Below are 15,091 nucleotides of genomic sequence, written 5' to 3'. Positions count from 1 at the left end.
AACGCATGCCTAGTGTAACAGAAAAAGGAAGAAGGAAAATAATTTTTTTTTTTTTTTTTTTTTTTTGTGAAAAAAACGAATGGTGTACAAATAGCGTTGATATAAAATGGGGCCACATGCATAATGGATGTAACTTTTAAATTCTTGCCGTGTTACCATAGACCGCACGTTTGTGTGTTCTTTTCTGACGAAAATCCATCCTCCATTAATCAAAATATATATAATACACGTTGCTTATGAAAATTTTCTATTCATCATTTTTTTTTTCCCCCTTTTTTTTGCATTCATGATAATTTTATATATTTGTTGTTTTTTTTTTTTTTATTTTACTCAATTATTTTTAGGTGAATTTAAATTTAGGTAAATAGTGAAATTTTTATTTAAAAGGTTTTATTTATAATTTATCGAATTTTTTCATTTTGATTTTTATCATTTTTGAAGAAAATGGTTTTTTTTTTTATTATTATTGCAATCGCAGAATTTTTTTTAAATTATAAATTATATTTTATTCTCTAAATTTTTAATTATATAGTCTTGACTTTCAAAGAGGCACTCACAATTCACCTTATATAATTGTCCCTAAAAATATATTTCAGTCCATTAAAGCTTTTACCATAATTAGGATAATAGACTTTAACAAGAAACTACTAAGTTGATTAAGCATAAAATTTCATGTGCATAAATTCATATATGACCTTTTTAGAAATATATATACTTTTTCTCAACTTTTTTTTTTACCAAAATGAAATTTATTCATATATTAAAATAATTAGAATTCACTAATTTGAGAAGAAAGTATTATAATAATTTTTTAAAAATTATTTTAGCCAATAATTATTTTAATGACAAAATCACATTTTCTTCAATTACATTAACATTTATTTAAGTTACATTTTTATTATTGTAAAAAAAAAATAGAAAAATTCTACCAAATCAACGAAAAAAAAAATTAATACTAAAATAAATTTTTTTTATTTATTTATTTTTTTTTTTTTTTGTTTCAGCGTCTGTGGAATACAACATTTTCAGAGGGCAGGACACAGACACCTAAACCTCTTTCAAAGCACATATTATGTCGTTGTAACGTTTTCCACGGTCGGATACGGAGATTTCGTGCCTGACATTTGGCCTTCTCAACTCTACATGGTCATTATGATCTGCGTAGCGCTTATAGTTCTTCCAACGCAAGTGAGTAACGATAAATTTTAATCTGCCACTGATTAAAAAAAAAAACATATATAATTTTTTTTTTTTTAAATATAATTTATTTCAATTAAATCCTAAGTATACCAAAAAAGTATTACCTGGAGTGAAACTTATCTCTGTTACAGTTAAAGCTTTCTTTTCGTACACTGAAAAAAAAAATTTATTTGGATCAAATAAAAAGTATTTGATCCAAATACATATCATTTACTTGTCTATTATCCAATAAATATGTATTTGAATCAAATACACATTTACTAAACCTAAGTATTTTATTTTATCGTATCAAATAAATAGTTATTTGAATCAAATACAAAATATTCAAATCAAATATAAATGGAATATTCAAAGCTAATAAATAATTATTTAAATCAATTATGAAAATTATTTCATTCAATACTGCATGTGTATTAGTATTAAATAATTTAGTTTACTTGAATCCATTAAATTTATTGTATCAAATACTTTTTATTTGTTTCAATAAAACAAAATATTTGAGTGAAATAAATAAATTAATTGTTTCAAGTAAATCATTATTATCGTTTCAAATAAATATTTAATGGATTGAAATATTTTTTTATTTGTCTTAATGAAATAGTATATTAGGATTAAATAATGAATTATTTGTATTAAATAATTCAGTTTATTTAAATCAATTACATAAATTTATTGTGTCAAATACTTTTTATTTGTATCAAATAAACTAAATATTTGAGTTAAATAAATAAATGAATAGTTTCAAGTAACTCATTATTTATATTAAATAAATTTATTTATTTAATTCAATTAATTATTTAATTGAACCAAATACGATTTAATTGGTTCAAATAAATGCGATTCAATTAATTCAAGTTATTTGAATCAAATACATATTTTTTTCGATCCAAATAAAAAGTTATTGAACCAATTAAATATTTTTCAAATAATTTGAAGTATTTGAATCAAATAAATTTTTTTTTCAGTGTATAGAATAAATTACAAAACTGCCAGTACTCGGCCAGTACTGAACCAGTAGTGGTTACCAATACTGGTGCCAAATGTGGTAGCCAATACTGGTAAAATGTTATCATCCCAAAGTTACACCAACTTTTACCAGTACTGCCAGTACTTTGCCAGTACTGCGCCAGTACTGCGCCATTAGTAAATTTTTGATTGGGAATATATGTTTGTCTCAGTGATAAAAAAAAAAATTATTAATAAAATAAAAAACAAATAAATCTAAAAAAATAATTAATATATATATTTATCAATTATTTGAAAGTTTGAACCAAATAATTCTTATTTTTAAAACGATTTATATCGTATATATAATAATAAAAGGATGAATAAAAAAAAGTCCCTTTTTTTATGTGAATGAGATTTATTTTTTTTTTTTTCTTCTTCGTATCGATGCTTCAGAACCGTTACTAATTCTAAAGATGCAATAAATTTTCCCAGTGGATTATTTTCCTGTATATGCATCATTTTCCTAGCTCTGGTGTTAGCACCATTGTTGTTTTATAGGTTTTTTATGATGTCTCTCGTAAAGCTACAAAAGTGTCCTCTTCCATTCTTGTTTTTTTTTTTTTTTTTTTTTTTTTTATGAAAGGTGAACGATTTCGCATTTACACATAAAACTACTCTTTCTCCAAATATCATTTTTAAATAAAGAAAAACCTATTTTAAAAATTAAAAATAATTTTAATTTAATTAAATGAAGAAAATTTTAAAAACTGTAAATTTTTTAACTATACATGAAGATTATGATAGGATTGATGTTGATTTTGACCCTTATATCTGACAAGTGCACTTGGATGGGTTCGAGAATTCGAGAACTGTCAACTTTGACAGATAATATTAGGCTCGATGGTTGTCGGTTCAATTTGGCTGTCAAATCACATACCACTTGTCAGACGCTTGAAATGACTAGGAAGGTTCGCCCGTGGCATTGTTACCTGATAAATCATGAATATGATATATCTACAAACCCTTCACATTTACTATATATATGGAAATAAAATTTTTCAAATAAATTTTTAAAACTAAAAACCAAATTTTAATTTTTCCTCTATTATCCTGTGTGAGAATTTCAAAAAAAAAAAAAATTGCACTTTGACATTAAAATTATGAAGCGTGTACTTTTCTGGATTCAAGAGTGAAAACAATATTAAGGAATATATATATATATATATATATATATATACATAATGAGAGGTATTTCACGACTCATGAAATTCATCGTTATTTCATTGCAGTTTGAGCAGTTGGCCTTTACGTGGATGGAGAGACAGAAGCTGGGTGGTTCCTATTCGTCTCATAGAGCACAAAATGAAAAGCACGTTGTCGTGTGCAGCACAACCTTACAAGCAGATACCATTATGGATTTTCTTAATGAATTTTACGCTCATCCTTTGCTTCAGGTATATTAGAAAATCACTCTATTTTCCAGAAATATGTATATTAAATGAAAATACTCTATTTTAGAGTATATTACGAAAATTTTCAACATTTATTTTAATGATTCTATTTTCTATTTTAAATGAACAATTTATTTACGAGAATATTGCTCTCATTCAATATTTTTATACTAAATTTAAATAATCATTTCTCGCATCAACGTTAAAATTGTAAAAAATAGAATTCAATTTAAAAAAAAACAATTGATTTTATCAAAGATTTTAATTTTTAAATACTATTTGCTAATTATCGGAAACAATTTAGTTATTTTAATAATTTTTCTAACAATTTTTGAGGACTGTATGTACTCTCTAAATCTAAATTAGTAAAAATGTTTACTAATTTAAACTAGTTTTTTTTGCTTTTGAATTAGTAAAACTTTACTAATTATTAGTAACTTTTACTAACAATTAGTAAAATTTAACTAATTCCAAAGCAAAAAAAAACTAGTACTTAAATTAGTAAACATTTTTACTAATTCAAATTTAGAGAGTAGAAAAAATTATGAAAATGATAATTTAATTTATTTCTATCTTTCAAAAAATAAAAAAAAAAAAAAAGGACTATTACGTGGTTCTATTGTCGCCAATGGAATTGGATACGACGATGAGAATGATTCTTCAAGTGCCGATTTGGGCTCAACGGGTGATTTACATTCAGGGCTCGTGCCTGAAAGATGGTGATCTCGCGAGAGCTAGGATGAATGAGGCTGAGGCCTGTTTTATCCTTGCTGCGCGAAATTATGCGGACAAAGCTGCCGCTGATGAACACACCATCCTCAGGTAAATTTATTGCAAAGAAAAATGAAAAAAAAATTTTTTTATTTTATTTTTTATTTCAAAATTTTTTTAAAAAAATTATAACTTATAACGAAATAAAAAGAAAAAATAGAATTAAAACGAAATTATTTTCTTTTTTAACATCTGTTTAAAAAAAAAAAATGATTTATGCAAATTTTTGCAAAAAAAAAAACAGGTCCTGGGCCGTGAAAGATTTTGCACCCGATGTACCACAATACGTTCAAATCTTCCGTCCAGAGAATAAGCTCCATGTGAAATTCGCCGAACACGTCGTTTGTGAAGACGAATTTAAATATGCCCTTTTGGCGAATAATTGCACGTGTCCTGGAGCATCAACTCTGGTTACTTTATTACTTCACACATCACGAGGACAGTGAGTTGAAAAAAATTTCAATTTTTGGACAAAAAAAAAAATTTTTTCACCTAAATATATAGTAAAATTGGAATTAAAAAAAAAAAGATTTGTTTTTTTTTATATATAATCGTTTGCTTTCTGATTGGTCACAAACAGGGAAGGCCAACAGTCACAAGAAGAGTGGCACAGGCTTTACGGAAAATGCTCGGGCAACGAGATTTATCACATAATTCTAGGGGATTCACGATTTTTCGGTGAATACGAAGGAAAGTCGTTTACGTACGCCTCGTTTCACAGTCACAGAAAATATGGAGTTGCCTTGGTTGCAGTTAGACCGGCAGAGCTGCCTGAATTCTACGAGGATACAATTCTTCTCAATCCTGGTAAGAGAGATTTTTGGATTAAACGATTTTTTCTTTTTTTTTTTTTCATCCAATCTTCATTATAAATTCAAAGAAATATTCACAAAAATTATTTTAACCTTTTTATATAACCATATATTTTTCTTAGAATCTTCTTTCATTGGTTTACATTTTTTTTTTTTAAATTATTTTTATGGAAAAAGAAAATCTCTTTTTTATTAACAATATTCTTAGTTTCAAAAAAAAAAAAGAAAAAAAAATTCAAAATGGAGTAACGAAATATATTGACACATGAAAAATGTCAAACACGAAAAGCTACTTTCATTTTGAAAATGTTTTATCATTTTATGGTTTCGTATCAGATGATATAGGCAAAAAAAAATGTTTAATCAATCTTTTTTTGTGTATCCAATTATTTTAGAAATTTTTTAAAAATAGAATTTCAATTATTTTTTAAAGGCAAGAAAATTTTTTTCAGAGAGAAAAATTGAATAGTTTTTTTCTTTTTTTTTTTGTATAGGTCCACGACATATCATGAAAAAAACAGACACCTGTTACTACATGAGTATAACGAAAGAGGAGAATTCTGCATTTGTAGTGGCAAATAATAATAATAATAATAATCAAACAACTGGTACAGAATTTTCGGGCGTTGCTGTTGAAACAAAACAACAGGATGCAGCATCAACAACAGATGCAAATCCAACAACATCAACATCAGCTGCAACAACAACAACAACAATGTCAACGACAACAACAACTGGAGGGAATGGTACAGCCTTGATGAGTAAAGATGTTGAAATGCACCGTCGATGTGAAAATAATATTAAAGAAACAACAAACAGGCAGGAGACCTGTAATAATAATAATAACAATAATAATAATTTCATAACTCCCAGGGCTAGTTTGCCCCCTGTTATATTGCAGGTCCCCCTTAGCACGTCCACACTCCAACATCACAACTTACTCGCATCCGATGTCCACCGTGAGTGTTGCATGCGCCTTGCTTTTTTCTTCTAATTTTTTTTTTTTTTTAATTATTTCCAACACAGAAAATTAAAAGGCATTAAAATAAGCTGCAACGCTTATTATTTTAATTCATTTTGGTATCAAAATAAGCAAAATTGAATTAAAATAATAAGCGTTTGTAGCTTATTTTAATGACATTTAATTTTCTGTGAATTTTTTTTTATAATACTTACGGGTAGACTGAATTTGAGAACAATTTTAATTTTTACATTATTATATATATATATATAATATAAAAATTTTATATTATACAAAAATATAAAACTTTTTATGGACAAATCCTATTGAGAATAATTATATATATGTAACTTATGCAACAAAGGAATAATTTTTTAAAACATTGGAAAAGTTAATCAAAAATGGTACATTTTTACAGAAGACTAAATTCTTTTTTTCTTTCTCAAATAGTTTTTAATTAAAAATCGCTTGAGGCTATTTGTATATATATATATATATACTAATAATGATACACTTTAGAAATGTTCAGTCTGATATTCTTGCATTTGAACTAGCTTTATTGTTTGCTTTTTGAAATTGTTAAGAAAAAAAGAAATAAAAAACTATAATGATCCAAAAGATTTAATATAAAATTTATTTTTCAATTTATTACAAAATTTTAATTTACAAAAATTGTTATTAATTAAAAATTATATATATATATATACTTTTTTCAAAAATTATTTTTTTACATTAGATGTCTTCTTTTTGGAAAATATTAATCCATATTAGTCATATTTTCAGCTATGCTTACATTTTATTTTTTTTTATAAAAACTAAAATATAAGAGGAGAAATAATTTATTTTTATATAGGTAAAATAGTAAAAGGTATTGAATTAAAAATTCTATTTTTTATTGCACAATTGTGAGCTTTAATTGTTTTTTGAAGCACAATTTTTCCTTTTTTTAATTTTTTTTAAAAATATTTACGCCTAAAATGATATAAAATATATGAAAAAAATTAGTATAAAATAAATTCTAAAAATTAAATTTAAAAAAATAAATAAAAAATTTTTTAAATAAAACGTCTAATATATATGAAAAGAAATTAAAATGTCTTTCTCTAAATTAATAACAATTTCTAAACTACTTTATAGGGGTTTTTAATTGAGTCTCATGAGAGTAAAATGGAGAACAATATTTGTTCTACTTGAAAAAAAAAGGAAACTAAATCGAATATTTTAATATGTTAAATAAAATTATATATAAATAGTGTGTGTTCAAAGGTAACTGTGAAGCAGAAATCAGGCTGTGGTATTACGAATCCCTGAATGGCAACCGCATTAAACCGTAGTTTTCCCCCAGTGTCCCTTTCCCAGTTGGTTTATCTTTATATATGCTACTGCTTTACGTGTTCGATGTATTCGTATATATATATATATACACACTAACATTTATTTCACAATTCACATTCATTTCCATGACCTATACACACAAGTTAAATATAAAATAAAGGACCAAAAATATTACTCAAAAATAATTTTTTTTTATTTTCAATTATATAATTATTATATTTTATCGAGAATCAAAATAATTTCATAGTATAAGGTTAATAAACCTGACAAATATTAAAAAACAAAAATTTATTGTAAATAAAAAAAATTTTATTTACTAATTTTTTTTGGAAAAAAAATTTTTTAATCGTAGAATCTTGAAAAAAAAGAGACAAAAATCGGAATGTTTGAAACAATAATCTAAACTTCCTATCAAAACTCAATTTTTCAGCACCGTGATTACAATAAAAAAAAAATCATATTTCTCTAACAATTTTTTTTTTTTTTAAACATAGATTAATTAATTCTATTTTAGTGTTTGTTGAATTTTTTAAAAATTCCATTCAATATTAAAATGACAATTTTTTTTTAAAAACTCAATTTTTGCGAGAATTTTTTTATTTGAAATAATTTGTAATATTTCAGCAACATATCTCGATACCGGAGCAATAGGTGACTCAAGACAATGTCTAAAGGACGCAGGATCCTCGCCACAAACACCAATTACAACAAATCATTTGGACGTTCCAAGATCCATGGATCCAAATCCAAATCTTCTTAGTCCAGAAATTTTAACACAAAGAAGAGGTATATTAGAAATAAATATAATTTTTTTAAAAATAAAATTTTTATTAAATTATAAAAATTAAAATTCAAAAGAATAATTTATTATAATAAAGAACACAAGAAAAATATTAAAAAAAAAAAATATATGATAACAGTGACCATATATTATTGATATAATGTAATACACATTATATGTACTAAAATTTAATTAAAATTTCAATTTTCATATTCAAAATGATATATATTTCATGAAAGAGATACTATCTCATATCAGAAAATTAAATTAGTATCAAATTACGTTAAATCACATATTAAAGCTGAGAGCATCAATCATCACTTTTTAACCAGATAACAGCTCATCCTTCAACGACACCCAAGTTACACAATAAATATATTAATCGTACAAAATCCACAAAAAAAAAAAAAGCAAATTAATTGAAAACAAAATTTTTTTTTCAATGATTTTAATTCAATTCGAAAAAATAAATCATATAAAAAATTTTAATATTCAAATATTAATATTTAATAATAAATATAAAAAACTAATATATGTTAATATTTGATAAAAAAAAATATTTAAAACTGCAAAAATAATAATTAATTCATTATTTATTTATCGGAATATTGCTTCTAATTGCTTACTATTTTTTTTTTTTTTTTTTTTTTTTTTAATTTTAACAAATCGATAAAAATAAAATATTTTCAGGTAGTAGAAGACCGAGTATTTTACCTGTACCCGATATGTTAACAAGTTCGACGTTAAATTTACCTGGTCAAGAATCATTGGATCACGAAGGTGATGAATCGGAAGATGAATTAGACGACGATGTTCCCTGGAGATCTCCTAGTGAAAAGATAGCGTAAGTAATTTTCAATTTTTTTTCTCATCATCTCCTTTTTTTTTTTTTTTTACATATTCACACAATTATTTTTTCCAAATTACAAAAAATTAATTAAAATATATAATTTTAATGTTTTTTTAAAATATTTTTTAATTTTAAATAAATAATTTTAGTTCAGTTTATTTTTTATCAAAATATTTTACGTAAATTATTTTTTTTTATCTAATGTTATAGATAAGTAGATAAACTGAAGTTGTAAATCCATTTTACAGGCAATTAAGATTTTTATCTTATATTGTCAATTTCATAATATCGACGTGAATTGATGTGTGCAGTGAAAATATATATATAAAAAAAAGAAAGAAAATTTTAAACAATATTTTCGCACGCAAAAAATATATCACTTGCATGATTCGTATTTTATATATATATATATGTATATATGCACTGATTGTAGATATTCTTTTTGAGGTCTTGGAAAATTTGAAAAAGTTTTTTATTTTTTAAAGGAAAACTAAAAAAAAAATTGATATTTTTCAATAAGAAATAAAATTTAAAAATTATTGCAAATTATGAGTATTTAAAGATTACATAGATTTTAAAATACTCTCGTGAGTACATTATATTGTTAAATAAAAGCCAAAATAATAAAACAAGATAAACGTTTCAAATAAAAAAAAAAAAAAAAAAAAAAACTAGTATAAAACTCGTTAAAAGAAAAGTCTATATATAGAGAGAGAATTCCTTGAGTCTCAAGAACATCTAAGTTTATGATACAATCGTTAAAATCCAGCAGACGTCTGACCCTGATATCTTTAGCTAAATACATATATATATATATATATGTTACCGGCAAAGTATGAAATCCAGGCATTTTATAAAATACCTAGGCTTTATATGAAATACCTGACCATTTTAGGCAATGTATAAAATGAACTCATTATTTCATACATTGCCTAGGTAATTTATAAAATTCCTAGGTATTTTATAAAATACCTATTGCGCATACGGTAAAGTATATAATCTTTCTATATTCTTGTGATATGATATTTATGTATATATATTTTTTTATTTGAGCCTTTATTTAGACGGAATTGTATTTCATTTTGAAAATAGTGAATAAAGTTTTATCTAATTGCTATTTAATTTAACAGTTTTCGATTATTTGCTTCTAATAATATTTATCTTATATCCACATTAAGTAATAGTTATAGGAGCTCTAACAATTAGCTTTATTAAATGTTAAACAGAAAATCAAAATTTTTGAATTTGGTCAGTTCCTTTGTATATTCTGAAGTGAACAGACAAAAATTCTTATTAGAAATGAGCGCGGAAATAGAAAGTGTTTTAGTGACAAGGGATAGATTTTATTCTGCATTATCTGAAGTTAAAAAATCAATGGACGGTCGCTACCCAACAATCCTTAGGAACTGGACAAGGATTTGTTAAATGCTCTTGTAAAAAAAAATGTAAAAGCAACAGATGTTTATGTGTAAGAAATAAGGTTCAGTGTCAATCAAAATGTCATTCCAGTATGCCTTGTTGTAACAAATAATAATAATAGTAATAATAACAATAACTTATTTTGAATTGAAATAAACTATTCTTTACTTTGCCGAAAATGTAGTGGGCATTTTATATAATGCCTAGGCAATGGATAGAAAACCATTTTACTATGTACATTACCTGCATCGCCCAGGCAATCTATATAATGCCTAGGCATTTTATGGAATCCCTGATTTCATACTTTGACGGTAACATATATATATATATATATACATCCTCCAGAGAGAAGTAAAATTCTTTTACCTATAAAGCTTTTAATGGTATATTATATATTTATATTTAAAAAAACAAAAACAACGTTTCAATTTTCTAAATTTAATATATTATCATTATTTTTACAAATTCAATTAATTCAATATTATGCTTACACAGAAAAAAGCTGGTGTTAAAATAACACTTTGTTTTTCCTGTGTTTTAAAACTGAATTCAGCCTTGAAGTTTTCATTTCATTTTTCTTATACCCACAAGGACAAATTTTCTTTGCATGTCTAATATATCCTACCACACAAGATGAATATTTTAATATGCAAAAAAATTTAAGGGGTTCTTTTTCTTTCTTCAAAAAAAAAAAAGAAATGTTTTCTAAAATTAAAAAATTCAATTTTTCGTCAAATTTTATATACACTTGTTTCTTTATTTTAAATTTAAGTAAATTAAAAAAAAAAAAAGGAAAATATCATCCCTTAATGAATTTTGTACAATTTAAAAAAAAAAAATATTATTTAATTGCACTTTTGGAGGTATGTTATGCGCTCTAATGATTATTTTGTGAAATAGATGAGACGCTTATAATTCCCTGCAGTCAAATAAAATATCCCATGTGATCGTTTTGCATCCCTTCTCTCTCTCTCTCTCTCTGTTATGTCTCTGAAACCCATTTCCATAATATATGAGATTTTGCTCACGATCAATGTGCATATCCTCACAATGTCTCTCGATGCCTGTACTACCAACGTGACGTCGTTGCATTCAATGATGTCCTGCCTGACAATGTCACCCTGTAATCTCGTGGATGTTTTCGATGTCTCTTCCTTCCTGTAACACCTTTGTGCACTTCGTCTTGCTCTGCGCGCCACGTCTCGAACGACTTACTGCCTGCAGCTTTAAAGGGTAAGTCCCCCTATTTTTTTTTTTTTTTTTTTTTTTTCTTTACATTTTTCATTCAAAAAAAAAAAAAATCATGTTTCTTCCACTTCATTTTTTTTTTTGCTACACTTTATTTAGTTTAAAAAAATCAATTTCCAATATAAAATTTCTATTATTGTTCTTATTAATATTATTTAAAATTTTTTAATTTTATTTCTAAAAAAATACCCAAATTTTTCTAAGCAAAGGAAATATTTATTGTATCCAATTCACTTTGAATTTCATACAAACTCTTGCCCTTTGTTTCTGGTAAAAATGAAACAATTAACGGTAGGCCAAGAGAGCCTAATATTGCAAATATACTAAATGCTAAACAAGAATTTGTTTTATATTTTAATAATTCAAAAATATTTTGCACACTTAATGCCGTTATATAAATAAATGAAATACAAATTCCACATGCCATTGTTTTAACACGATTGGGAAATATTTCACCAGCTAAAATTGGTACAAGTGGAATGAGTCCAAAAAAATAAACAACATAATATGCTAATAAAAGTAAAATTGGTATCAACATTTCACCTTTCATTAAACTTTGACAATCTTGTTTCTGTATCAATTTGTTTAATGCCAATAAAAAACAACAAATTGCTGATCCAACGATAGAAATAATCAGTAGAATCTTACGACCAATTTTCTCAATTGCCAATAAACAAAAACAATCAGATAAAACATTTATCAATGATAAGATTGCATATTCGTAATGTACGACATAATGTTTGAGAATTTTTTCCAAATATTCATTCATTGCATAACTTCCCATCATTTGACTTAGGCACATTAATGGTAAAATTATAATCAACGATTTTTTTGCATTTTTGGGAAAAAAAATATTTTTAAATAAACTTGTTGTTTTTTTTTCCTTAACATATTCAGAATTAAAAAAACATTCCATTGATTTATAATCATTTTCAATTTCCAATACTGTTCTTCTACCACGTAAATTTTTTAACGTAATTTTAGCATCCAATACCTAATCAAAAAATAATTGATTAATTTTAAAAAATTTAATATAACTCTAATAATAATCTCACCTTTCCTATTTTAAAAAGAAAATACGGCGATTCCTCCATTAAGAAGAAAATTGAAAACATAAATGTCAATGGAATTATAACAATGACAAGTGCAAGTGTCGTGAGTTTTATATAAAGTGCCAAAAGTCCAACAATAAGTATTCCAAAATGAACAAAAAATGAATTAAAAGCACCGACAATTCCTCTATTTTCACGTGATGATATTTCACCTACATAGAGAACTGAAGTTGTCACATAAATACCAGTACCAAAGCCTGCAAATGTGGCTGCAAAAAAAAGAAACTAGAGAAAATTATACCATTTTTATTTATAATTATAATAATTTAAATGAAAAAAAAAAATTTCAAACAATTATTTTTTTTCTTTACCATTTTATTCACTGCTAATGCAAGACTTATCCAAAATATTGAACAAGCAAATGCAGAACAAAAAAATGATAAACGTCTTCCATAATTATCAGCTATTAAAATTGGTAAAAATGCACCAATACTTGCACCACCATTTATTATTGTTTGTAAATTTCCACTAGTGATAAATCCATAATTTTTATTTTTTTCAAATATATCAGTATCAATTGATGGATTTGGCCAACCAATTGTCAATCCCATGCAAATTGCACCCAAATTTACTGGAAATTTTTTTTTTTTTATTAATAATAATAGTAATTACAATAATAGTAATTAATTTATCAATTCTACTTAATAATATATTACTGTGTGCATGTTTAGTGTGTCAAATTGCTGATAACACATATATGATAATTTAAGTTTTTACTATGTCTTATTTTTATTTTTTCTAATATAAATGCATGATAATAAAGTTTTTTTTTTTTTCCTTATATTTAAATAAGTTACATTAAAGCACTCGCATTTATAAATTAATTAGATTTTATCTTAAAAGAATGATTAATTTTTTTAATTTAAAAAAAACTTCTTTAACGATAAAAGTTAATTAAATAAAATTTAATTAAAAATTTCAAGAAAATTTTTTTTGTTATAAATAGTAATTTTAAAAATTATTTAAAACTTTGTACTAAAATTTTCATATATATAAATTTCCATTTTCCATATATATCCTTTATAAAACGCATCATTTCACGAAATAAATTTGAAAATAATTAATTTCTAATATATCGAAATTTCTAATATGTAATATTTGTTTTTTAATGATAAAACAATGAAACTATAATAATTATTATTAATCACAATTAATACATACAAGATACAAGTGTCCTGTAAAATCGATTATTACTTATTTTAAAATCCTTCAGAAAGCACATATCGCACTTGAATAAAATTTATAAATTTTTATAAAAAAAAAAAGAATGCTCATTACTTCATATGCGAACCAGCATGTCAATAATAAACATTTCTTTGGTTTTAAGACCTATGTTTAGGGGCAACTATACATTAGTGATAAAAAAAAAAAAAAAAAAAAAAAAAAATGATAATTGGAAATGACTTCGTTTGTTGTTGTTATTCTCTTATCGCTTCTTCATTACGTTTTTACGAGAAATTCCTCATAAAATCGGTGACGTCTCCGAAATAACACCACTCGACACATTTTTTTTTTTTCAATTATAATTCTAAAAAAAAAAATGTTACAGAATCGTCAAAGGATTTCCGCCTGTCTCTCCTTTCATTGGAGTCTCACCAACTCTTTGTTATTTACTCAAGGAAAAAAAGCCACTTTGTTGCCTTCAGCTGGCTCAAGTAAGACACTCGACTTTTTTTTTTTTACAAAAAAAAAAAAAAAATGTCCTTAAAACAAAATTTATTTAATATTACCTAAAATAATTTATTTTTTATTAAATTATAAAATATTTTTTTCTTAACTTTTTATTTTGTCTTAAAGAAAAAATTTATTTTATAACATTTTCTTTGTTGAAGAAATAAATATTAAAAAAAAAAAATATAATTATTATTTGAAAATAATATGTATTTCTTTTAATTAAAATTAATAAATCACAAATTGTAAATTTTTTTTTTCAGGTTTGTGAGCATTGCAGTTATAGAAATGCTAAAGAATATAATTGGCAGAATAAAACAATTATTTTAGCCGCCGACTATGCGAGCAATGGAATCTATAATTTTATAATTCCATTAAGAGCCCACTTTAGGTATATATACTTAAGATTTATTGTATAAAGACAATTTATTAGCTAAATAATTATTCAACTTGTACTTAAAATATGTTTTTGATTGTGAAAAGAAAAATTTTTTTTTTTTCCTAAATAAATTCAAATATTGTGAAATATTGC

The 15,091-nt window shown here is 24.4% G+C and overlaps 2 protein-coding genes across 17 annotated transcripts in view; one reads left to right on the top strand and one right to left on the bottom strand.

The window, feature by feature from the left end:
• LOC127280707 (potassium channel subfamily T member 2) overlaps positions 1-15,091 on the top strand; it is a 143,095-nt gene that overhangs the window by 112,800 nt on the left and 15,204 nt on the right. For 13 of the 15 annotated variants that reach the window (XM_051303905.1, XM_051303912.1, XM_051303906.1 and 10 more), the window contains 10 exons: positions 1,005-1,188; positions 3,438-3,602; positions 4,201-4,421; positions 4,615-4,812; positions 4,951-5,177; positions 5,677-6,141; positions 8,103-8,264; positions 8,950-9,103; positions 14,438-14,543; positions 14,823-14,950. In XM_051303905.1, coding sequence (XP_051159862.1) covers positions 1,005-1,188; positions 3,438-3,602; positions 4,201-4,421; positions 4,615-4,812; positions 4,951-5,177; positions 5,677-6,141; positions 8,103-8,264; positions 8,950-9,103; positions 14,438-14,543; positions 14,823-14,950 — 2,010 coding nt within the window. The remainder of the gene's footprint in view (positions 1-1,004; positions 1,189-3,437; positions 3,603-4,200; positions 4,422-4,614; positions 4,813-4,950; positions 5,178-5,676; positions 6,142-8,102; positions 8,265-8,949; positions 9,104-14,437; positions 14,544-14,822; positions 14,951-15,091) is intronic. The other 2 variants (XM_051303904.1, XM_051303908.1) reach the window with 2 other exon arrangements.
• LOC127280713 (uncharacterized) lies at positions 11,971-14,406 on the bottom strand. 2 transcript variants are annotated; one of them, XM_051303928.1, is made up of 5 exons: positions 14,050-14,406; positions 13,200-13,459; positions 12,832-13,113; positions 12,320-12,770; positions 11,971-12,235 (listed from the first exon to the last, which is right to left on the bottom strand). In XM_051303928.1, exons 1-5 carry the CDS (start codon positions 14,108-14,110, stop codon positions 11,976-11,978), a joined length of 1,314 nt encoding a protein of 437 aa, XP_051159885.1. In that variant the 5' UTR covers positions 14,111-14,406; the 3' UTR covers positions 11,971-11,975. The 2 variants fall into 2 exon arrangements, with proteins under 2 accessions (XP_051159885.1, XP_051159884.1); XM_051303927.1 differs by having other exon boundaries at positions 11,971-12,770; positions 14,050-14,404.

The sequence above is a fragment of the Leptopilina boulardi genome, unplaced genomic scaffold (assembly GCF_019393585.1).
Source record: "Leptopilina boulardi isolate dan_hultmark-lab unplaced genomic scaffold, ZJU_Lbou_2.1 LbouV2_249, whole genome shotgun sequence".
Lineage (NCBI taxonomy): Eukaryota > Metazoa > Arthropoda > Insecta > Hymenoptera > Figitidae > Leptopilina > Leptopilina boulardi.
The sequence above is the reverse complement of the archived record's forward strand: the minus strand, read 5'-3'. Positions and strand labels throughout refer to the sequence as shown.